Genomic DNA, 25,112 nt, shown 5'->3' on the forward strand with positions numbered 1-25,112 from the left:
ATTAGATAAGCACCTGAACGAACGCAACATACAGGGATATACAATGCAATACTGACATATAATCACACACATAGGTTGGACTTGATGGACTTGTGTATTTTTTCAACCTCAACTACTATGTAACTAAGGGCCTTAGTCAGGGAGGTGACCAAGAACCCAATGGTCACTCTGACAGAGTTCCAGTGTTTCTCAATGGAGAGAGGAGAATCTTTCAGAACAAACACCATCTCTGCAGCACTCCACCAAGCAGACGAAGGTCACTCTTCAGTAAAACATGACAGCCCACCTGGAGTTTGACAAAAGGCACTTGAAGGATTTTCAGACTATGAGAAACAAAATTCTCCGGCCTGATGAAACAAAGACTGAACTCCTTGGCCTGAATGGCAAGCGCCATATCTGGAGGAAACCAGGCACCACTCATCCCCTGGCCAATACAAGTCCTACAGTGAAGTATGGTGGTGGTAGCATCATGTTGTGGGGATGTTTTTCAGTGGCAGGAACTGGAAGACTAGTCAGTATCCCGGGAAAGATGAATGCAGAAATGTACAGAGACATCCTTGATAAAAACCTGCTCCAGAGCACTTTGGACCTCAGACTGGGGCGAAGGTTCATCTTTCAACAGGACAACGACCCTAAGCACACAGCCAAGATAATAAAGGAGTGGCTACAGGACAACACTGTGAATGTCCTTGAGTGGCCCAGCCAGAGCCCAGACTGGAACCCGATCCTAAAAGGATCTCTGGAGAGATCTGAAAATGGCTGTTCACCAACGCTCCCCATTCAACCTGATGGAGCTTGAGAGGTCCTGCAAAGGAGAATGGGAGAAAAAATATGCTACCAAAAAATAGGTCACTTTAGAGAATGTCATCAGGGCAATCTTTCATCATTTCACTTCAGGGGAATAGAACGGTTGTCTCACTCGCCCAGAGGAGGTGATAGGGAGAGAAGACTACTGGGGAGAGAAGCATGGTGGATTTTTTGGAAAATCTGTTTATTGAGTTTTAAACCATTGAACAAAAAACAAACAAAAAACAAACAACAAACATTGGTCACGACTAGAGTGGACTTCGGTATCTACAAAGACATGAGAAGAGGCAAACAGTTACGTGCATCATAACAGTGGGCCAGAGACCTCATAATGGTTCCCGCAGGTGGCATTTGTGGGCAGGATGATGTCAGTGGGCCCAGAGCATCCATCACCAAAATACAATTACATTCACAATGGCATGTTCCTATTTTTGGAGGAAAATATCAGGTTAAGAAGGGTGCAAGTCAGAGGCTGTGGAGGGATCTGCCAGCCATTTGGACCAAACCTTATCATATTTGCGGGGGCAACCCCTATTAGAGTAACAATCCTTGTACAGGGGCAGGCTACTGTTAACTAGTTGTTTCCACAAAGATAGAGGAGGAGGAGTGGGCTTACGCCAGCTAAGGGCTATGGCTTTGCGGGCATAAAAGAGGAGCAGTCCGACCAGAGTGCGGCTAGCCACAGTGGGAACTAGTTCCTCCACCAGGCCCAGTATACATATTGCCATGGAGGGTTGGAGCGATATGGTGGTGACCTGTGAGATGACCTGTAGTATCTCTTTCCAATAGTCAACAATGGGTGGGCAGGTCCAAAAAATGTGGGTGAAATCCCCTGGTATCTCTCCACATCGCCAGCAGCCGGGGGGGGAGGCGGGGTTCATTTTGTGCAGCCTATGCGGGGTGAAATATGCACGGTGGACCATTTTAAATTGTATTAGGCGGTCTCTCAGGGAGACCAGGGATCTAAAAGGGAAGTCCCATACGTCGTCCCAGTCATCATTATCAAAGTCAGGTATGTCGTGTAGCCACTTGTTCCTAAGTTTTTCCAGAGAGGGGAGGGAAGTCAGCACCAAATGAGAGTAGAGGCGAGAGGTGGGCTTTTGTGCGCATCCAGACCTGAGGAGGTCCTCCAGGGTGGATTGGATGATCTGGATCGGGGGGTTGGAGAATTGATGACTGAAGGCGTGGGAAAGTTGAAGGTATCTAAAAAAAATAACTCTGAGGAGTGTTGAAGTCGGAGATCAGTTTAGGAAATGGGGCCAGAGATTGATTGGAGATCACCTGGACCACCTTTTTAATGTTGAATTTAGTCCAAGCGTGTGGCTCAGGCAAATTGTAAAAATGCTCTAAGGTGGGGTTTAACCACAAGGGGGCAGCCGGGGAAATTGCATTTTTAGGATACTTCTCAAGTTGAAGTCCCACCCTCCAAGCACGAAGCGTAGTGCGCATGGAGGGGGTCAACTGGTACGGGGCTTTTGGGCCACGAAAAAGTAAAAATTGTAGCGCCTCCAACGACTTCACCACGGCCGCCTCGACCAAGGTGGCGGGGTTTGTCGTATCTGGAGTGAGCCACCAGGCCGCAGTGACTAGTTGGGTGGCCAGGAAATATTTATGTAGGTCAGGACACGCCAGCCCCCCCTGGGAGGTTGGGCGTACCAGTGTGGACCAACTGTATCTGGGGGACTGGGTCCCCCAGACAAAGGAGGCGAAGAGACTATGTAGTCTTGTGAAAAAGGACTTAGGAATCCAATGTGGAGATTGGCGAAGCAAGTAGGTAAATTTGGGCAGGATTTTCATTTTTAACAGATTTATCCGGCCTAGCAGTGATAAGGGTAAGGACTCCCACGCCCTCAGTCGCAGTCGCGTCTCGTGGACTACTGGGGACAGATTGAGGGGCAAGAAGTCCGAAGCCTGCCTCGAGACCACCACCCCAAGGTATTTGAAGCTATCTACCCACTGTAAAGGTATATTGGGGGCGGCGGCGGTGCGTGCAGCGGGATCTATAGGAAACAGAAGTGACTTGGACCAATTAACTCTAAGACCCGTAACAGTGGAGAATGAGTTTAGAATCTGCAACGCCCCTGTGAGTGAGGAGTCTGCATCGTTGAGGAAGAGCAGGAGGTCGTCCGCATACAGGGCAACCCTCTCCTCCAGCCAGCCAACGCGCAGGCCCCTAATGTGTGGGGAGGTGCGTAGAGCCTCCGCCAGGGGTTCCATGGCAATGGCGAAAAGGGCCGGAGAGAGAGGGCAGCCCTGCCGCGTGCCTCTGGAGAGAGGGAAGGGCTGTGACAGACCCCCCCCCAACCTAATGGCCGACGTGGGGTGGCGGTAAAGTGTCTGTAACCACCCAATAAAAAGCAAGGGGAATCCCATTCTGCGGAGAACCTCCCACAGAAAGGGCCACTCCACAGTGTCAAAGGCCTTTTCTATATCTAGGGAGGCCACCACCCGGGAACCCTCGTTGAGGTGTTGAGCATGAATGTTGGTAAATAAACGTCGTAGATTGACATCTGTAGCTCTGTTAGCCATAAAACCAGTTTGGTCAGTCTCTATTACAGATGGCAATAGGGGCTGCAATCTCATAGTGAGCAGTTTGGTAAGAATTTTGAAATCCGTGTTAAGTAGGGCTATAGGCCTATAGGAGGCGCATGATGTTGGGTCCTTAGGGGCTTTGTGAATCAGTATTATGTGTGCATGGCTCATGGAGTTGGGGAGAGCGCCATCTGTCAGACAGTGAGAGTAGAGCTGGGCCAGTTTGGGGGCAAGTAGGTCCCCGTGAGTTTTATAGAATTCTATGGGGAGTCCGTCCGGGCCTGGGGATTTACCAGCAGGAAACGACCTGATGACCTTCAGGACCTCCTCCGGGGTAATCGGTCTCACCAAAGTTTCCCTCTCGGTGTCTGAGAGCCAGCCAAGTGCCAGGGGGTCCAGCCAAGGTGCTAGGTCCTGTGGCCTGAAGTCTGAGGGCAGTACTGAGGTGTAGAGGGAGCTATAGTATTGCCAAAATACATCCAATATGTCAGGAAGGGAAGAGACCGAGTCGCCCGAAGGAGACGTTATATTGGGTACCACCGTCAGGGGTAGGTCATGCTGTGCTAACATCGCCAGGAGACGACCGTTCCGGTCCCCCTGTTCAAAAAAACTTTGCTTGTTACGATAGAGATCCAGTCTGGTAAGTTCTGCTAGATGTAGATGTAGTTCCCGTCTTGTCGCGTTAAGGGCGTCAAAGCTAGCGTCAGTGGGGTCAGCCGCATAGGCCTCAGTCTGGGTATTTACCGCGTTCTGTAGCTCAGTTGTGGTGGCGGCTTGTTCCCTACGGATACCAGCTATTGAGGATATATACTGACCTCTAGTGAAAGCCTTGAAGGCATCCCAGGTAATCTGTGGGGAGGAGGAACCTGAATTCAATTCCCAGTAGTCTGTAAGGAGAGGCGGGATAGTGACAGTCAAGTCAGTGTGGGAGAGCCAATGGGTTCCCAGGCGCCAGAGGGCAGAGGACCGGGAGGCAGGGGAGCGGAGAGTAAGGAGGAGAGGACAGTGGTCTGACAACCCACTAGGTAGGTATGTAGCGTCCAGCACGTCTGACATCAGGAGCGGATTGGCAAAAGCTAGGTCAATACGTGAGGATGTTTTGTAGGTGGCAGAAAAGCAGGAGTAGGCCCTGGTCGAGGGGTGTTTCCACCTCCAGACCTCGGCCACCCCCATTGCCTGCGCCCATGAGGACAGGTCCGGGGAGTGTTGTCTAGGGGGGACCGGCCTGTCCAAACCTGGAGCTAGAATGGCATTAAAATCACCCATAAGTAACAACCGGGCGGGGCAGTACGGGGTAACCCGTTCTAGGATAGTATACAGGGTGGATGTGGAGAAGGGAGGGGGAATGTATACATTTACCACAATATATCTCGTGCCCCAAACAGTGAAAACCACTATCACGTATTTGCCCTGGGGGTCGGTGTGAATCTGTTCCACAACGCATGGAAAGGATTTACTGACCAACACCGAGACCCCTCTGGCATAGGTGGAGTAAGAGGCATGGAAGGCTCTCTGGATCCACGGCTTCCTCAGAGCCAGTAGCCTGCTGCCCACAAGGTGCGTCTCCTGGAGCAGAATCATGTGGGGGGAATGTATTTTAAGGTATTTGAACAATACTGCTCTCTTAAATTTGGAATTGAGCCCCCGGACATTCCAGGATAAGATATTAAAAGTTGACATGTCACGTGTGGCCATCAGGTGATTCTATTACGATAATAAGGAGACGTGAATTGTGGTTGGCAGCAGGCGCCAAGAGCCGCGCAGAGCCAGAGAGCCCCCAATAGGAAGAGTCACGACCAAATAATAACCATACAAACAAAAAAACACATACATTAAGCAAAAACAACAATACCCTTGGTGACAGCATAGTGTCAACCCTGCCCTTATCCGACGGTCTCCCTGGGAACGTAGGAGCCATCAGATTGGGCCTATACCCAGAACTAACAATACAACCCTTTAAACTTTTCGTGGCAGCAGTTCAATACTGCGCGCGGGAACTTGCAGAAGTTCCCGGGGGGGGGTCAGCTGGTGCAAGTTGGCAACAACACTCCGAGCTAAGTTCAGTTCATCGGAGTGCCCCCAACTCTTGGTGACCCAAGAAACAGATAAAATTGGGGGGAGGGGGGGGGGTCCGGCGATTGTTCCTCTCACCGGATGGGGAACACCAGGACTCCTGAGCTTATGAACCAACCTGACCGTGGGGGTTCAAAATAAATCACTTGTCAAGGTACTAATGAGGTGACTCCATTATTGACAGGAGTTCGCAGTATGAAACAATAGGTAAAGATGTAGGAGGTTCAAGCATCCGTCATCCGTATGGGAAAAAGGGTATTCAATGCAATGTAGTCAGCCAGTCGTCGGCATCTGCTGGGTTGTCGAAGAATCGGACTGTGCCATCGTGTTGAACTCGCAGGCGGCTAGGGTAAAGCATGCCATATTTTATGTTCCTATCTCTGAGTCGCTTGCGGACGTCGTTAAAGGTTTTCCTCTTCCGCTGCAAATCTGCCGAAAAGTCAGGGAAAAGAAGCACAGAGGCGTTACCATATTTGAGATTGGGATGCTTGCGGGCTTCGGAGAGAATCTTATCCCTGTCTCTGTAATTAAGGAAGCGGACCAAGAAAGGTCTGGGGATGTTTCCTGGAATGGCGCGGCCAGTGGGCACCCGATGGGCTCGTTCAACCACATACGTAGGAGGGACATCTGTAAGGCCCAAGAGGTTTTTAAAGAATTCCTCCGCAAACTCGGCTGGGTGATCCCCCTCCTCTCTCTCAGGCAGTCCCAGGACTCTGACATTGTTGCGCCTGAGCCTGTTCTCCGCGTCATCAGACTTTGCGACAAGAGACTGTACTGTGCGCTGCAGCTCAGCAATGGAGGAGGCGTGAGTGGCAGTAAGGTCTTCGGTGGCGGATATTCTGCTCTCAGTTTCAGTCATTCTTCCTCTTATCTTGTCAAGGTCGTTCCTAATAAGATTGCACTCCTCAGCAAGGTGATCGATGCGGACCAGCAGTGAGGTCTTGCTCTGCTCGATCGCAGCAAGAATCGTGGCCGTACTGTCTTGTGAGGGCGGGGCTGACTCTCCCGCAGTCGGGGCCTCCCCAGGACCCATCTCCAAGTCCGCTAACAGGGACCGGAGTCTTCCAATCAGGATGGGGTCCGCCTGCGGTGGATAGAGCTGCGGCTGTAGGGGCAAAGACTTGACCTCAGCGGCCTTGGAGTCCCTCCTCCCCTTTTTAGAAGCGGGGGACATCTGGTGAGGCTCCGGAGGGGGCCCCAGCAGGGGAGCAGTATGTGCCCAAAGCGCTATCTAGGCAGCAGCAAGGGGTGGCCCAGGGGGTAGCAGATGAATAGTCAGGGAGAGCAGTCCCAGCAGACCACAACCGCCCTCCGTCTCACACCTCAGACACCCAGGGGGAAGAGCAGTAGGAATGGTGGGCAGAGAGTGCGGTGAAGAGAGGCCCAGAGGAGGGGGGGCCCAGTCCGACAGGCTGCAGAACCACCCAGCACCCTCCCCAGCCCACACAGACCGTCCCCACCGGGTAGCACACCGCTGCAGAGAGGTGGAAGTAGGATGAAGGCAGTGGGGGCCGCAGGATCCACAGTCTCTGGGTACCTGCACAGGAAAGAGCGGCGGTCGGCAGGCTCCACTAGGCCGCACCAGGCTGCGGCCGCCACGGGCGCTCTCCGCGACCCAGCCGGCCACCGGAGCACACCAAGCCAGCGGTGGAGCAAGTAGGAGGATGGGGGAGTATAGCCAGGGTGGACGGATCCCCCCCGCCGCACAGTCCGGCCGGCTGCGGCGCACCTCCGGGCGCGACCGCTCAGGAAACAGCGGCGGCCAGCAGGCCTCGGTAGGCCGCACTAGGCCGCGGCCGCCGCGATCGCTCCCCGCGGCCCAGATGGACCAAAAAATGTAGCAGGCAATCGGGGGGGGGCAGGCCGGAGGATGGGAAGCAGGTCCTTGCATCAGATGTAGCCCCCTACCGCACGGCCAGGCGGGGAGCAGCTCCACTCGACCGGGCCCTGGTGTCCAAGATGGCGGCGACCCTGGAGTATGCAGCGCCGCTTCTCTCTCTCCACCACCACGGAATCGCTCAGTCAGAGGTGGACAGAGCTCCGCGGAGGGCAGGAGAGCACTCTGACAAGGTAGCTGGTCGTGGATTTGCAGACGGATGGATGGATGGCAAAGGATTGAGCCAGGATGCTCGGAGCCCCTCTAAAACACGTCCACTCTCTGTTACATCCGGACACGCCCCCCAAGCATGGTGGATTTTTAGATTAAAAACTAGATCGCCCCAGGGGTAAAACCTGAGGTGGGATCTGGACTTGCACTTACATTAAGAATGCCTCTACCCAGAGCCCCTCCCCCCTCTCTGCCTTTCTCTTTTCTGGGGGTTTCTCTCACATACCTGAATTATTAATTTTTATTTTATTTTTTATTTAATGTTTTGAATTTTATGGTGTGTTTCTTTATGCATATGTCTACACGTGTATAAATGTATGCACGCGTGTACATACATGTGCATATTGTCACTACAAGGTGTGTGAAAATTAGTGGCATACACATGGATCACCCTATATGTATTGCAGCAGATTCTCTTTTTTGAATAATTGCCTGTGATCAATTAAGACAATCAATGGGCGGAGCCTGTGATCTTTAGCGCTACTATTTATTTCAAAGTTTTATGTCTGTAATGTGGTTATGACTAAAGCCTTATAGGCTGAAAAGCATCAACTGACTTAATCTGCATTTGTTCACTGTGGCTATTCAATAAAATGAAGAAATTTTAAGAGCAACAACCGGAGTGCGGATCATTTTTTCTCCAAAAATAGGTGTGCCAAGCTTGTAGCATCATACTCAAAAATACTTGAGGCTGTAATTGGAGCCAAAGGTGCTTCAACAAAGTACTGAGCAAAGGCTGTGACTACTTATGTACATGTGATTTTTATTTATTTTTTATAAAATTTGCAAATACTTTTAAATACACTTCTTTCATTCGTTGTCATTGTGGGGTTTTGTTGCAGGAAACACATTTGCACTGTATGTGGCCGACCAAACCATTTACCACTAATAGGGGTGCTTACAATGGTACTCTTTTATTTATTCATGTAAAGTGGGAGCTGGAGTTTGGTTTCAATTATGTTAGTGTGTCTAAATCTGCTAGTCCATCTAACACTCCCCTCCCCCTAGATTATGCCCCTGTGTTCCTTCATCCAGAGTAGGAGCACGCTAATACAGGTGGTGTGTAGGGATGAGCTTCGTGTTCGAGTCGAACGTACGTTCGACTCGAACATTGGTCGTTCGGGCGTTCACCGAATTCCGAACGTTTGGGCCGTTCGCGGCAAAATTCGCGTGGCCCACAATGCACTGCGATGGCGCAGTGCATTGCTGGCTCATGATTGGCCAAGCATGCACTGTGACCCCGCATGCTTGGCCAATCGCAGCGCTAGCAGCGAGGAGAGCCATGATTGGCCACGGGCGTCCTGCCTGTGGCCAATCATAGCTCAGGCTGTGTAGTGCACGCCCCACACTATATAAGGCCGCCTTTGAGGCGGCCTCGTGTAGTGTGTTGGCATCTGAAGCAGTGGGTGTTCTGTGTACCTTCAACACAGTTACACACCAATCGTTTTTGGCTGATTTCCTATCTTGCTCTTGTGTAGTGGTTACTGTCTGTGCCCTGACCGCAGTATACACCACTATATTCACCTCACCTATATAGCTAGTGATCTAGCTTTAATAATAGAGCTTGCAGTCAGTAGTGTTAGGAGATAGTGCGTGCTGTCTGCGTGCTCTGTACCCAGTACATACCACTATATCCACCTACATAGCTGTTCTCTATTTGAGCCCAATTGCCATCTGCAGGAGTTATTGGAAGTTGTGTGTGCTTCCAGCACAGCACAGTACAGTATACATCTGTATATACCCCTTTAACTCTGCTGTTTTCTGGTTATTGTCTGCGTGCCCTGACCGCAGTATACACCGTGATATTCACCTCACCTATATAGCTAGTGGTCCATCTTTAATAATAGAGCTTGCAGTCAGTAGTGTCAGGAGATTGCAGTGTGATGGCACCAGTGCCTAAGGCCCAATTTTTCTGCCCCTGTTTAACAGGGACATGTAATTACAATTCTTGATATAATATTTCACAGGAGGGCCCCTTCCTGTGCCCACCGAGAGTAACGGTGAGGACTTATAGTGTTGTGGCACCAGCACCACAACCACCAAAGGTCAATTTTTCTACCACTGTTCAACAATGGCATGTAATTACAATTCTTGATATAATCGTTCACAGCAGGGCGCTCCAGCGCCCACCAAGAGTCACTTTCAGGGCTTACAATGTTGTGGCAAAACCAACACATTGTTCCGCCATTTCTGCAGAGCATATAGGGCAGGCCCCTACTTACTAACATCCAACTTACAAACATCAGACAGCAGCAAGTGAGATGAAAAAAGATGGACGACAAAACAAATTATACAGGGGTGATAACCCTTCCCTATGTTTTCCAAAAAGCTTAAAAATAGTATTTTTTGACTGGAGCTACACTTTAAAAATGTACCAGTTGAAAATTACAAACAGATTCAACTTAACACAACAAACCTACACAGTCCCTGTCTTGTTTGCACCGCCTGTATACTGCTGTTCTGAGTATATAGGGCCTGGGGGCCACACGCATTTCCTTTTTTTAATATGGGTACGGGGTTCCCCTTAATATGCGTACAAGACCCAAATAGGCTGGTAATGGGCAGGGAGGGCTACCCATGCCATTTTTCTGAATGATTTTCAACCATATTGCAGGAACCAGATATAACATTAAAACAAGCAGTTTTAAATGGTGTTATTTCCGTTTAATGTCATTTTGTGCAGGGACTGTTCTAAACACGGGAAACACGTGGCACTTCACAGGCATACTACAGACACCATATTTAAAGGAATATTTCACTTTTTTTTTTTCACTTTAATCGTCATTAAAATCAGTGCTCCCGCCAAAACGGCCGTTTTTAAAACCTTTTTTTGCATTGACCCATGTCCCCTGAGGCAGGAGTCAGGTCCCCAAACCCTTTTTAGGATAGTACCTTGCATATTAGCCGTTAAAATTAGCACTTTTCATTTCGAACGTTCGAGTCCCATAGACTTCAATGGGGTTCTAACGTTCGTTTCGAACGCGGGGGTCGTTCGCAAGTTCTGGTGCGAACCGAACCGGGGGGTGTTCGGCTCATCCCTAGTGGTGTGTTACTGCCCAGATCACCAGAGGAAAAGCCTAATAAAAGGAAATTATTGCAGCCATTGTATCTAATGATTGGTAAACCACAACATATTCCAGTTTTGGTTTTAATACCGCTTTAACTTCCAGACTGCACAGGAGACATAGCAAAACTCTCTTGATAATCTCATCCATGCAATTACTGTGAGATTGGATTTTCCATGCTGCTAGGATATCCAAGAACCTAGCAAATAGAACTAAGGAAAAGTGCAAAAGCGCTAAAATGGTCATTAATAGAAGCCCCAATCTCCAAACAGCGAAGTCACCTTGTTCCTCCAAACAGCGAAGTCACCTTGTTCCTCCAAACAGCGAAGTCACCTTGTTCCTCCAAACAGCGAAGTCACCTTGTTCCTCCAAACAGGCATGTCATACACTTGTGGATTTGCAGATTTCCAAATGCTGTTATATGATATAGTGATTTTGTCTTTCTAGGACTTGTCTCTGAGGGTGACAGTAGCAGAATGTTGTGATGATGGCAGAACAGAAAATGTCGGCCATGTGATCATCGGACCTTCAGTCAGTGGGATGGGCATGACCCACTGGAACCAAATGTTGGCTACCCTAAGAAAGCCCGTGTCTATGTGGCACCAGCTACGCCAAAACTAACCACAAATCATGATAAGAAGATTGTTGGTAATGATAATTATACGTTAATGAACCAAAAGGCAAAGCAGAAACTTATCATGACTCTCTGTAAACATATTAATGTACAAAAATACTCTGTAAATATCTGGCATGAGATTTCTTTCCTAATATTTCAGGCTGTAAATTCTGCTAAGATTTTACTATGGTTTTCTGTTTCCAGCATAATTTAAATTCAGGCTGTACATTGCCAAAAGAATTGCTAACATTTAAAGACTTATCATCAGTGTTTGCTTTGCTACACAAGATATTCTACTGAGAATTATGAAACAATTATATTTTGCTGACAGTTACAATATTTAGATGATCTAAAAATTACCTTGGGGGTTAGCTTGTTGTTATGTAACAGCTACCTCTAGCCAAAGCCATATGTGTGTTGCCACAGAAATATTAATGCTCAGCTTCTAAACGTAAGGAGAAGTAAATATTTTACATTTTTTAATCTTAAAACAAATTTCCATTCTTCATTTTGAATAATAAAACTGAACAAAAACAACATGAGTATAATCTTTATATCTTCTTAAAATGGTATTATTTATCTGTTAATAAATTATGCAGCAGAGTCTTAACTGTGATTTGAAATCCAGCAGCTTGTGAGCAGGACATCAGAACATATATTCAGCACTATGTGGGCAAGATATAAATGCAGCATCTCGTGTGCAGGACAGCAGAATAAAAATCTAGCACCTTGTGGGCGGGACAGCAGGATAAAAAGACAGCACCTCATGGGCGGGACAGCAGGATAAAAATCCAGCACCTCATGGGCGAGGCAGCAGAATAAAAATTCAGCACCTCGTGGGCGGGACAGCAGGATAAAAATACAGCACCTCGTGGGCAGGACATTTTTCCACTAAAGCAAGCTCTGCTGCTGTTTCCACCATGCATAAAGTCAAGCTAATCTCAGTGAGTGCATTTTGTCAGCACAGCCTACATTGCTTGCCCCAAGTCCCCTTTGATGTTTTGTGCTATGTGCTAAGCTGCACAGATATGCAGAGGGTGTTGTTTTTATGTGTTAAGATGTATTTTCTTGAATCAATATGAATTTAATAAGGTGAATAATTTAGTTAAATACTGATGGGATTTTGTTTGGATGTAAAGTATATAATGTCCCCAGCCTGCACGCTATGGTGGTGCAGCACAGCTGAATTTTGTTGTGTATAAAGATATGGAATGACTTGGGGTTTTTGCGGTTTACATTTTGACTGTAAAAAGCACCAAATGTATTTGATGTCCCTGTTGTCCTTTACTCTACTGAAGTGATGTATGATAGAGAAGCACCACTACATTTCCATTGCTTTCTCACAATTTTTAGAAAACCAGTATATCAGGATTATTGATTTATGTGCAAAGATTCACTTACTGCATGATTTAAATAAGGTTCACAAATGAATGCCTGTCACTTGATACATTGACACGATTCATATAGAATAATTGTGTTACACCCAATTGCCCCAAAAAGCAGGGTTAATTAATATGGTGGATAATTTCATAAAATGTTTTTTTTTATCAAATGATAAAAAAAGGTAATGTTAATAAACGTTTCTTCTGAATTACTTGATTAAAATAAAATTGAAAAAAAAATTATGATCCACAGATTTATAGAAAATTTAAAACAAAAAAGTTTTAAACCTGTAAATAGTTAAGAATATATAATGCAAAAAATTTCAGATGAACTATCTTTTTCTAACAATCATTGAATTTGCCACTTGTGACTTACTCTGAAGCAGGATATTGGTAAAAAAGGAAGGGTGGAATATTTGCTTTGAAAATTAGTTTTGAAAGTCTGGTAATCTATTGGTGTGTATTTTGTGTACACCCCCAGGCAGCTGACACATTTGTATTTTTCCAAAAAAATTTAATAAAAAATCATAGCTGCCATTCATTGTATTTTTCTACATTAGCGTCCACGATAATAGTGAATGAATATATAGTCAAATAGTTTGCAACTAAAAGGCAACCCATTTTGTTTTTCTTGCTATCAACACGATCAAGGACATGCAAATGAGAAAATGTATCAGATTTTCATTTTTGAAATTTAAATGTATTGTTTAAAAGGTAACCTGTTAAAAAAGACCCTCAATCATCAATACTCACTAACCCAGAATAAGGTTACAGGTAAGGACTTCTGATCGATATATTTTTTCTGAATCAGTGACAAAAGCCGGCCACACTAGTAGATTTTAAATTGAAGGTTTGTACAGCCATTTGTCTAAAAAATCTCAGAACATCTGAAAAGGACTTTACTGAATAAAAACACTACCCTGTTAGAAATGTGTTCGTTCAAGAAAACGTCTCCACTTCGCTCCTTTGAATTCTCTAGTCATTGCGGCTGAAGTTAAACATTGATTTGACCCCACTGATCAGGGAATTATATGAAAGATCTTAAATAGAAAAATTTGGAATAAAATTCTACTAGAATATAGCCAGCTTTAGGAGGCATTATAGCCAGAAGATTAGGGGTTGTAAACCCTTGTAGTTTTTCTCCTTAATGCATGCTATGCATTAGGTGAAAAACCTCTTCTAGTGCACCCCCCCCCCCCCGAGCACCCATTTTACTTACTGGAGTCCGATTGTTTCTGTGCCTGGGACGAGCACACCTACTCCAGCCGGTGTCTCGGGTCCTGAGTGGATAGACTGATAGCAGCGCAACCATTGGCTCCCGCTGCTGTCAATCAACTCCAATGACATGAGAATCGGGGGGGACAGAGTCAAGTCTTGCTGTATGTGACAATGGACGCAGCAGCAGGACACGGGAGCGCACTTCTCCAACGGCGCACTCGAGAAGAGGAGGAGCGCTGCAGGGGAACCACAGAAGAAGAGGAGGATCGGGGCCACTCTATAGGGTGTAAATGGATAGAAAGGCACACAGCAATAAAAACCTGCCTAAGGTGCTAACCTTTTCTTGTACCAAAAAAAAATTAAAAAATTATTTTTGTTGCTGTCCCTGTCCCCACTGGAGATATTTTCCATCACTTCCTGTCCTTCTGAATCCCTATGACAAAGAGGAAGTAAAAGGAGATCTCAATAGGACCACAGATGACACTAAGTCCCCAAGAGAAATTATAATCATACTCCACTGTATTACAAACAAGAGAAAAGTTTAGGCTTGAGATGGGCTTAAGTATTGCATAACAAGATTTGGCTAAACAACTTCTTGCATTGTCAAAAAAATAATCAAAATCGAACCTCTGGGCCGTGCCATTCTTTAACTCCAATACACTTCTCTCAAAAGGATTAAAAAAAAAAAAAGAGTAATTTTTGTGATGCTGGAAGAAAATTCATATTTTTTAAAATATATATTTATGTTGTGGATACTCTACTATATGAAGTTACTCTTAACACAGATTTTTCTATAACAAAAGAAGGTTGGACTGTCGACAAACTGAAAATTCAGCATTGCCACAGTAACATATAAGAACTCACAAATATGTGAAACTTGATGTGTACAATACACACTAATAAAAAAAATATAACGAATTATAAAACAATTTTGCATGTATTCAATGTTTAAATATATTTATAATGAATATTTGAAGAATCCTGTCAATGATAACAGCTTTATTAACTGCAATAAAAAATATTTTCATGAAAAACATTATGTGTCATGTTGTCTGACCTTGGGTTTCGGGACGGGTTTGTGGGTTTGACACAAATGATGTGGCTTGGCTCTGACCCCCTCTTCCTTCTCTCAAGATTTGATAAACAGCAGCAGGAGCCAATAGTTCCTGCTGCTGCCTCCATGTTCAGTGAGGAAGGAGAGGAGAGTGCCGCTGCTCTCAGGCACAGTGCTGGATCAAGATCAGGCTCAGGCAAGTATTTAGGGGGGACTGGAGGGAGCTAACAATGTAAGGTTTTCCACCTTAATGCAGTGGATGCATTAAGGCAGGGCTCGACAAACCCCGGGCGCCAGGTTGCATTTGCGACTAGAATCAGCGACCTGGGGCAGCACAGCTGGGGGTATTCTGTCTCCGTGCACACTCCCCGACGTGATCGCTTCGGGCTGCACCGCCGCGGCGGCCGGTAATTGAGGCCGCAGCTTTGAGGCCTTTTGCGGTCCTAGGTTTCCTTCTGGAATCTGGTGCCCTCTAGTGGTGGCTGTTGGTATGACAGCCAGCAATGCTAATGGAGCTTTCACTGCCCGCCCATCTCCTCCCCTTTACTTAGAATAAAAAATATGTATGTTTAGGAGTTCTAACAACCAAGAGAATAAAATGGTGGTCGTTGCAATACTGTCTGTCACACCGTATTTGTGCAGCGGACTTACAAGTGCACTTTTTTGGGGAAAAATTATTTAATAAAATAAGACAACAGTAAAGTTAGCCCAATTTTTTTTATATTGTGAAAAATAATTGTTACGCCGAGTAAATTGATACCCAACATGTCACGCTTCAAAATTGTGTCCGCTCATGGAATGGCGACAAACTTTTACCCTTTAAAATCTCCATAGGCGACGTTTAAAAAATTCTACAGGTTGCATGTTTTGGGTTACAGAGGAGGTCTAGGGGTAGAATTATTGCTCTCGCTCTACCGATCGCAGCGATACCTTACGTGTGGTTTGAACACCGCTTTCCTATGCGGGCGCTACTCACGTATGCGTTCGCTTCTGCACGCAAGCTTGGCGGGACAGGGCGCATTTAAAAACATTTTTTTTCTTATTTTAACTTTTTATTTTTTCACTGTTCTTTTAAAAAAAATTCACTTTTATTCCTATTACAAGGAATGTAAAAACCCCTTGTAATAGAAAAAAGCATGACAGGTCCTCTTAAATACGAGATCTGGGATCAGAGAGACCTCACATCTCATATTTACACTAAAATGCAATAAAAAAAAAAAACAATTGTCATTTGAAAAAAATAAAATAAATAAAATGTCCCTCTAAGAGCTATGGGCAATGACTTGGAGACAGGTTGGGGGGGCCGCGCTATCTTCCCCTCACTCGTCTCCATGTCAGGCCAGGGACAGGTCCAGATTGCCGTTACGGCTCTTTTTTAGCTGGCTCCTAGATTCCAAGCAAATTTGTCAAGCCCTGCATTAAGGTAAAAAAACTTAAAATGTTACTAAAACCAGGACCCTGCATTCACTATATCTGGTCTCCCACAGTACACAAAACATGGAAATGCAAGAGTTTTAGTAAATATAAAACTGCTAAATACCTTTTTTCATCAGCAGTATATAGTAGTCTCGTGACTTCTACTAGTGCCTGGTTAAAGCTTGTAAGAGGAGTTTTCATTCTGCTCCAACTGTCCTATAAGTCTGGGCAGTGCTGATTAGTCCTGTGCTGATCACATGCACTCTTTCAAGAAAAAAAAAAAAAAAAAAAACGCTCTAGCAATACACACTAAACTGAGCGTGTGCAGGTTGTCCTCTACCCCTTCCTCTGTATTATCAGGAAATGGTTTGGGGACAGTGAAAGAAGGGGAGGATCGAAAGCAAACAGGATCAAACATCCCTTTTAACTGCTAGCCGCCGCAGTTGTACTGTGGCAGCATGGCTTGGCTGCGTGAATCGCCATTATGCTATGTTGGTAGCATAAACGGGCACTAGCGGGTGCTTGGGTGTTGCCCCCCCACGCCGATGCGAGTGCCCGGTCTCGATCACCGCCAGGCTACCGCGATCGCTTGGGGGACAGGGAGAACCTGGAGCTGTGTGTGTAAACACAGTTTCCAGTTCTCTGAGTAGTGAACTGACAGATCGTCTGTTCATACAGAGTATGAACAGTGATCTGTTAGTTTCCCTGTACAGTCCCATCCCCCCCTTCAGTTAGAACACTCGGTAGGATACATATTAACCCCTTTACTGCCTCCTAGTGTTAACCCCTTTACTGCCAGTGACATTTTTACAGTAATCAATGCAATTTTAATAGCACTCATTGCTGTATTAATGCCTATGGTCCCAAAAATGTGTAAAAATTGTCCGACGTGTGCCATAATGTTGCAGTCACGATAAAAATCGATGATCGCTGCCATTACTAGTAAAAAAAAATTATTAATAAAAATGCCATAAAACTATCCCTTATTTTGTAGACGCTATAACTTTTGCGCAAACCAGTCAATATATTATTGTGATTTTTTTTTTTACCAAAATTATGTAGAAGAATATGTATCGGCCTAAACTGAGGGAAAAAAAATGTCTTTATATGTTTTTTGGGGATATTTATTATAGCAAAAAGTTAAAAATAAGGTGCTCAAATGCCACCAAAAGAAAGCTCTATTTGTGGAAAAAAAAGTCAATTTTGTTTGGGAGCCACGTCGCACTATTAAAAAAAAATTTTTTATTTTTTTTTTTATGGGAAGTCAACATTCATGTTTCAGAAATAAAGTCTAACTCCAATATAGCAAATAAAAGAAATGCAGCATATTGCTACACAAGCCATAATGTAATTTAATATTATTTAAAATGTCCTTTCCTTTTCAATCTGCAACGTGGCAATTTTCTGTAAGGCCGGGTTCACACCGCTGCGATGCGGGAACGTCGCAAATCCGCGGCGTTTTCCCGCATCGCATTACTCCCGCCAGCAGTTCACACTGCCCTATGCGGACGGCTGGGAGTGTCAATGATATGTTAATGACACCCCCAGATCCGTCCGCATATCGCAGTGCGATCTGCCGACTCGCACAGGAATCGGATCGCATGGTGTGAACCCCCATGCGATCCGATTCTGTTGCAGACCAAAAAAAGGGTCCCGTGCGAGTTTGCTGCGGGAGCGATGCGAATTCAGCCATACTATCTGTATGGCTGAACTCGCATCGCTACGGAGATCGGATGTGATTTGCACTGCAGTGCGGGTGCGAATCACATCCGGATCTCCCCCCGCAGCAGTGTGAGCCCAGCCTTAAACTCAATGCAATATGGCAACCTGGAGGACTTCTACACACAGATGGTGTACATCAGTGGTCATCAACCCTGTCCTCAGGGCCCACTAACAAGCCAGGTTTTATGTACCGTATATACTCGAGTATAGGCCGACCCGAATATAAGCCGAGGCCCCCAATTTACCCCCAAAAAAACTGGCAAACTTATTGACTCGTGTATAAGCCGAGGGTGAGACATGCCTGTCCATCCCTGTGTGTGTGTCCGTCCCTGTGTGTCCGTCCATCCCTGTGTGTGTGTGTGTCCATCCATCCATCCATCCCTGTGTGTGTGTGTGTCCATCCATCCATCCATCCATCCCTGTGTGTGTGTGTGTCCATCCATCCATCCATCCCTGTGTGTGTGTGTCTCCATCCATCCATCCCTGTGTGTGTGTGTCTCCATCCATCCATCCATCCCTGTGTGTGTGTGTCTCCATCCATCCATCCATCCCTGTGTGTGTGTGTCTCCATCCATCCATCCATCCCTGTGTGTGTGTGTCCATGTGTGTGTGTCCGTGTGTGTGTGTGTGTGTGTGTGTGTCCAGCCTACCTGTGTCCCGAGCCTCCGTCCCGTGCCTTGCCTCCTTGCCTCCGTCCCGTGCCGTGCCTTGCCTCCTTGCCTCCGTCCCGTGCCGTGCCTCCTTGCCTCCGTCCCGTGTCGTGTCGTGCCTTGCCTCCGTCCCGTCCCGTGCCGTGCCTTGCCTTGCCTCCGTCCCGTGCCTTGCCAGGATCGCCTCGGCGGCCATTCTAAAATTCAAAAGCCCCGCCTCCGCCTGTGATAGGCGGAACACTGAATTTCCCAGCAGCCTGTGTTCCGCCTATCACCGATATCGTCTCATCCTCGTACTACGGACGAGGATGAGACGATGTCCGTGATAGGCGGAACACAGGCTGCTGGGAAATTCAGTGTTCCGCCTATCACAGGCGGAGGCGGAGAAGGAGGCGCGGCTTTCAAATTGTAGTATGTCCGCCGTCTGTCTGCTCGATACGCTGATCGAGCAGTCAGACGGCGATGACTCGAGTATAAGCCGAGGGGGGCACTTTCAGCCTCAAAAAAGAGGCTGAAAATCTCGGCTTATACTCGAGTATATACGGTATTACCTTGGGGAGATGCAGACTAGAATAATGCAATCACTGAGCAGAAAATGTTATCACCTGTGATGTGTTTCAGTTATCTTGCAAACCTGGCCTGTTAGTGGGCCCTGAGGACAGGGTTGATGACCACTGGTGTACATAACTTTACTGGAAATCTAATTTCCTGCTTGTGTGATTGGCTCACAGATTTTTCCTGAAGTTTTCACTAAGATACATGCCAGATTTTAACGCATTCTCTTCAACAACAAAACATTTTTTGTGAGATACTCCCAAAGGGTGAATCGCTTCTAAAGGGATGTAGACCCTGCAACTTTCATAATTAGAGCAAGGCAAGTGCATCAGCTGATTGACAGTTTCCAACACAGGCCAAAATGCCACCCAGGCGGAAGCCCTATTGTTCTGGGAGGACATCATATGACTTCCACCCTAGAACACACCTCACACAGACAGGGCCAATCACGGCTAATCACAATAATAAAATCAAGGCGAGTAGAAAATTCTGGACAGCCGCAGTCCAAATGAAATTTCTCAAGCCTTTATTAGAAGATCAGGATCACACTGTACATGTCACAGCAAAGTAATACAGAACCAAAAACAGCTGACGCTTTCACACTAAACGTATTGCTTACTCATAGCTAATGATCACTAAAAATGCTAACAAATATATACTATTTGTGATAAAACATGTGACTGAATGGATTAACTGATTGGCTAACTCACTTTTTTCAGTCACATGTTTTATCACAAATAGTATATATTTGTTAGCATTTTTAGAGATCATTAGCTATGAGTAAGCACTACGTTTAGTGTGAAAGCGTCAGCTGTTTTTGGTTCTGTATTACTTTGCTGTGACATGTACAGTGTGATCCTGATGTTCTAATCAAGGCACTAGAAATGTAATTTGGAGTGCGGCTGTCCAGAATTTTCTACTCACCTTGATTTGCTATATGCATTAGCTGGCACCTAGGGCTCTTCATTTCCTGGAGGAAAATTTGTTGCAGCAGACCTACGGTGGTAACCCCATCTCCTAATCACAATATTAAACACTGAATGAATCCTATTTATTCAGAAAAATAGGATTTTTATAAACAGCTTACCTGTAAAATCCTTTTCTTGAAATACATCACGGGACACAGAGCCATAGTTAATATATGGGTATATAGCCACCTTTAGATGATGGACACTGGCACGCTCAAGACATGAAGTTGTCTCCCTATATAACCTGTCCCACACTGGGAGCGCCTCCGTTTTGTAGCCAAGCAATATACATATATATGCCAAAGAGGGGAGGGATCTCTGTGTCCCGTGATGTACTTAAAGAAAAGGATTTTACAGGTAAGTTGTTATAAAAATCCTATTTTCTTTATTGTACATCACGGGACACAGAACCATAATAATAACTATATGGGATGTCCCAAAGCAATGCCATATGAGGGGAGGGAGACACATATAAGCAGGATGCCATCAGACTTGAGGACCTATTCTGCAGGCTGCAGCACACTGCTCCCAAAGGTGGTATCCTCATGTCCTTTCATATCCACCTGACAGAAACTAGGGAATGTATGGATCTGAGCCATAGAGGCCCGGTGATAGACTGCCCAAGAAGAACTAACTGCTCTGGTTGAGTGTGGTTTGATCTTAAAGGGTGGAATCCTCCCTTTCAAATCATAAGCTTGAATGATAATTTGCCTAACCCATCTAGAAATAATAGTTTTTGATGCTGCCTGTCCTTTCTTATGATCAACCGCAAAACAAACAAAACATCTGTTTTTTTAATCTGGGCAGTTGCCTTTTAGACTTTAATTGCTCTCACTACATGAAAAGAATGTAGTGACTTCTCTAGCCCAGAATGAGGTTCTGGATAAAATTAAGGAAAGAGAATTTCCTGGTTCAGATGAAAATCTATCACATTAGGCAAAAAAAAAAAAAAAAAAAAATAACTGGATGAGACTGCAAGACCACTTTATCTTTATGGATAATTAAATATAACTCTTTACATGAAAGAGCAGCCAATTCTGATACCCTTCTTGCAGAGGATATCGTAATCAGAAACACTAATTTCCTTGTCTAAAGGACCAAGGGAATAGATTGTATTGACTCAAATTACTCTTTTTGCAATACCGACAAAACCAAGTTCAAATCCCAAGTACATAATAGTGACCTAACTGGCGGATTAAGCAGTCACCTCCTGTATTAAAGTCCTGACCAAGATCTCTGAAACAATACTGATAAAGCTGAAAGCTGACCTTTGATAGTACATAAGGCCAGCTTCCTTTCTACCCCTAATTTTAGGAAGGCCAGAATTCTGCCTATGACATACTTCCAAGGATGCCAACCTTTGGATTTACACCAGGAAACATGCTCTCCAGGCTTATATAGGACTCTGGAAGCTGGTTTCCTAGCATTAATCAGGGTAGACAGCACTGACCCTGGAAGACCCAGATTCTTCAGAATATGGGTTTCAATAGCCAAATCATTAAATTTTGCGTTTGTAAGGTAGGGTGGAATACTGGTCCTTGTGAGAGCAGGTCTGGACGTGGTGGGAGGGTCCATGGGTCCCCCACTGCCATCCTTATGATCTCTGCATACCAATATCTTCTGGGCCATGCCGGGACTACAAGAATCACCAGCTTCCCTTCTTGCCCGATTCTACGAAGAAGACGAGGTAGCAGCTGAACAGGAGGGAATGCATAAATCAGTGAAAACTGATCCCACGGGATCACCAACGCAAGCAATTGGATCTCTTGTCCTTGACACAAAGTTGTCTAGATTCTTGTTGAACCTGGACGCCAACAGATCTACATCCGGGGTCCCCCATCTTTGGCATACAGCCTGGTAGATGTCGGAATGAAGAGACCATTCCCCCGGGAACAATTGCTGGTGACTTAAGAAGTCTACCTACCAATTCTCTATTCCTGGAATGAAGATTGTTGATAGGCAAGGTACATGCTTCTCTGCCCAAGCTAGGATATGATTTACCTCCCTCTGGGCTGCATGACTCCTGGTGCCCCCCTGGTGATTGATATAAGCTACCGCTGTGGCATTGTCGGATTGGATCCTGACAGGACAATTCTGCAACCTGAATGTCCAGGCCTCCAGAGCCAAGCGTGCCGTCTGAATCTCTAGAATGTTGATGGGCAAGGCCTTCTCGGTCATGGACCATCTTCCTTGGGCAGATGCTTCTTCCAGGACTACTCCCCATATCTAAAGGCAAGGTAACTGGTATGAAGGATTTCCCCTTCTACAGATTCTTGGTCATGCACTACCAATTTAGGCTCTGACGTACCTTTGGAGTGGATGCATTGGGAAATCTAGAGCTTGGACCTTTTTGTTCCAAGCAGTTAGTATACCGTTTTGGAACAGTCTCAAATGAAACTGGGCATAGGGAACAGCTTCGAATGAGGCCACCATCTTCCCCAACTACCTCATGCAAAGGTGAATGGAGGGGTACTTCTTGGCCCTGACTAATTTTTGCCTGGGCCAAAAACGCTTTTCTCTGGGCAGTGTCTATGATCAGACCTAAGTACTCGAGCCTTCTTAGTGGCTTTAAGGATGATTTTTCTAGGTTGAGAATCCAATCTAGGTATTCCAGTTAGTTGACTGTGCTGACCACACTTTGGTCCAAGCAGGCTACCGACCGGTCTACTAGTAACAAGTCGTCTAGGTATGCTATAACCGTTATGCCCTGAGTTCTTCGTTTGGCCAGAGGTGGGGCCAGAACCTTTGTAAAAACCCAGAGTGCAGTAGATAGGCTGAAGGGCAAAGCTACAAGCTAAAAATGGTGCCCTTCTACCTCGAATCGCAGAAATTTCTGGTGAGCAGGAAAAAAAAAAGGCACATGTAGATATACATCCTTGGTGTCGATTGACGCCAGAAGTGGCCCTCCTTGTAGGATGGAAACTACTGACTGGATCGACTCCAATGCGAAATGAGTGGATATTCAGGAACGGATATAGACCTTTGAGGTCTAAGATGGGCCTGACATCTCCATTTGGTTTTGGCACCGTGAAGAGGTTTGAATAAAATCCCAAACCTTGCTCTTCCACAGGGATCTCCATGATCACCCCTTGAGATAACAGTTGGTCTAATGCCAGGAACAGGGATTGCCTTTTCCCTGGATCTTTGGGAACGTTTGACCTCAGAAAACGAGGTGATGGAAACGCTCAAAACTCTAGCTTGTAAACCAGAGCTATTGTGGAGATGACTCAGCTGTCCTGAATCTCTTCCTGCCACACCTTTGTGAACTGCAAGTGTCTCCCCCCCCCCCCCCACCCGAGCGGGGGAACCCCTTCATACGGAAGCTTTAGAATTCTGCTTCGTAGGTTTCCTCCCCCGGAACTTTTTTTGTCCCTGGGCATGACCTTGAGCTTTACCTCTTGGACCTGACGGCGGAGGTGGTCGCGACTGCCTGGAGGCAGATGCTCCTGGACCTGGAGAGGACGCTTGCTTAAACGAGGGATGCTTATTCTTTCATTTAACTGGTAACAAGGTACTTTTCCCACTTGAAATCTTTTGGATGTATTTATCCTAGTATCCAAGTCCTCCCCAAACAGCTGTTCATCGTCAAATGGAAACCCAGCCAAAAGTTTTTTTGTTTTTTTTTGCATGGTGCCTCGGCTGACCAGTTTTTTAGCTACTAGATCCTACACATATGCACCAGTAGGAGTGTAAGGCAAGAAGGCTGATGAATAGAATCTTTAATAGCATCAATTGCAAAACACAATGCCCTAGGCAGTTTGGCCGAGTCTCGGGCCTGCTGAACTGGAATATCTTTAAGAACCCGTTTCAGCTGGTCTTTTAGGGATTGACAGATGCCTACTTCTGCCACAGCAGGTTGAGTTACTGCACCTGCCGTAGAAAAATAAGTCTTCAGTAAAGACTCTAGTCTTAATGCTCAGATGTTCAGGAATCCAGCAGATGTCTACAGGGCAAGTCAGGTTTTTATTCAGAGAGGCTATAGCAGAATCCACCGCTGGAATACTCCATTCCCTGGTGAATTTCTCTTCCATAGGATAGAGAGTTAACTTTTTAGGAGGGAGAAAATGCTTATCCAGGTGAACCCAATCAGCATATATAAGTTGCTCCAGCAAAGGATGAACAGGAAAGGTTTGAAGAGCCTGCAGGGTCTTTAACAAACCTAGTGAAGAAATGGGCCTTTTTGCTGACTCTGTCAAGGGCAACTTGAATGCCGAGCGGAGCATTTCAGTAAGGGATTGCACTAGCAATTTTTCAGATTGCGAGGCTGAGAAAGGTTCTTCAACAGTTGATTCTTCCAAAGACGAATCATTAGATTGCCCCTCTTCCCGTCCACTGAGGGTGGTAATTGCTCTTCCTCTGGCCATTGCTGCTCTTTTGACATGGGGTCTGCAGCGGGGGAGGGAGATCCATTGCGTTTCCTCCCACTCTGGGAAGAGGATGCGATTAAAGCTGCTAACTAGACATGTGCATTCGTTTTCGTCCGAATGCATTTTCGTCCGAATTTTAGCTATTTTCGTTTTCGTTTTGACAAACGATAACGAAAGCACAAAATCCGAAAAACGAAAGATCCGACATAAATAAATGCTTTATTTTCATTTTCATTGTTACAACAGTTCGATATAGAATAGGAGATTCGACATGACTCTGACAACAATCTGTGTCTATAGAACCTGTGGTCGAATGTGCCTAACCTTACCTCTATTAGTCCAAGATTATATAGAGAAAATATTCGACAGAGAAAAAAGATTTGACAGAGAGAAAAGATTCTGCAAGTTACTGTCCTAAAAAGTGTTTGGGGACCCGGGTCCTGCCCCAGGGGACATGTATCAATGCAAAAAAAAGTTTTAAAAACGGCCGTTTTTTCGGGAGCAGTGATTTTAATAATGATTAAAGTGAAACAATAAAAGTGTAATATTCCTTTAAATTTCGTAGGGGGGGGGGGGGGGG

General features: G+C 45.7%; 1 protein-coding gene across 2 annotated transcripts in view; it reads left to right on the top strand.

The window, feature by feature from the left end:
* SYT12 (synaptotagmin 12) overlaps nt 1–14,836 on the top strand; it is a 206,846-nt gene extending 192,010 nt beyond the window's left edge. For both annotated transcript variants that reach the window (XM_077460785.1, XM_077460784.1), the window contains exon 8: nt 11,032–14,836. In XM_077460785.1, coding sequence (XP_077316911.1) covers nt 11,032–11,205 — 174 coding nt within the window. In that variant the 3' untranslated portion in view covers nt 11,206–14,836. The remainder of the gene's footprint in view (nt 1–11,031) is intronic.
* The last annotated feature ends 10,276 nt before the right edge of the window (nt 14,837–25,112 follow it).

The sequence above is a fragment of the Lithobates pipiens genome, unplaced genomic scaffold, assembly GCF_037356315.1.
Source record: "Lithobates pipiens isolate NorthernLeopardFrog02 unplaced genomic scaffold, aLitPip1_a1.2 Scaffold_10, whole genome shotgun sequence".
Lineage (NCBI taxonomy): Eukaryota > Metazoa > Chordata > Amphibia > Anura > Ranidae > Lithobates > Lithobates pipiens.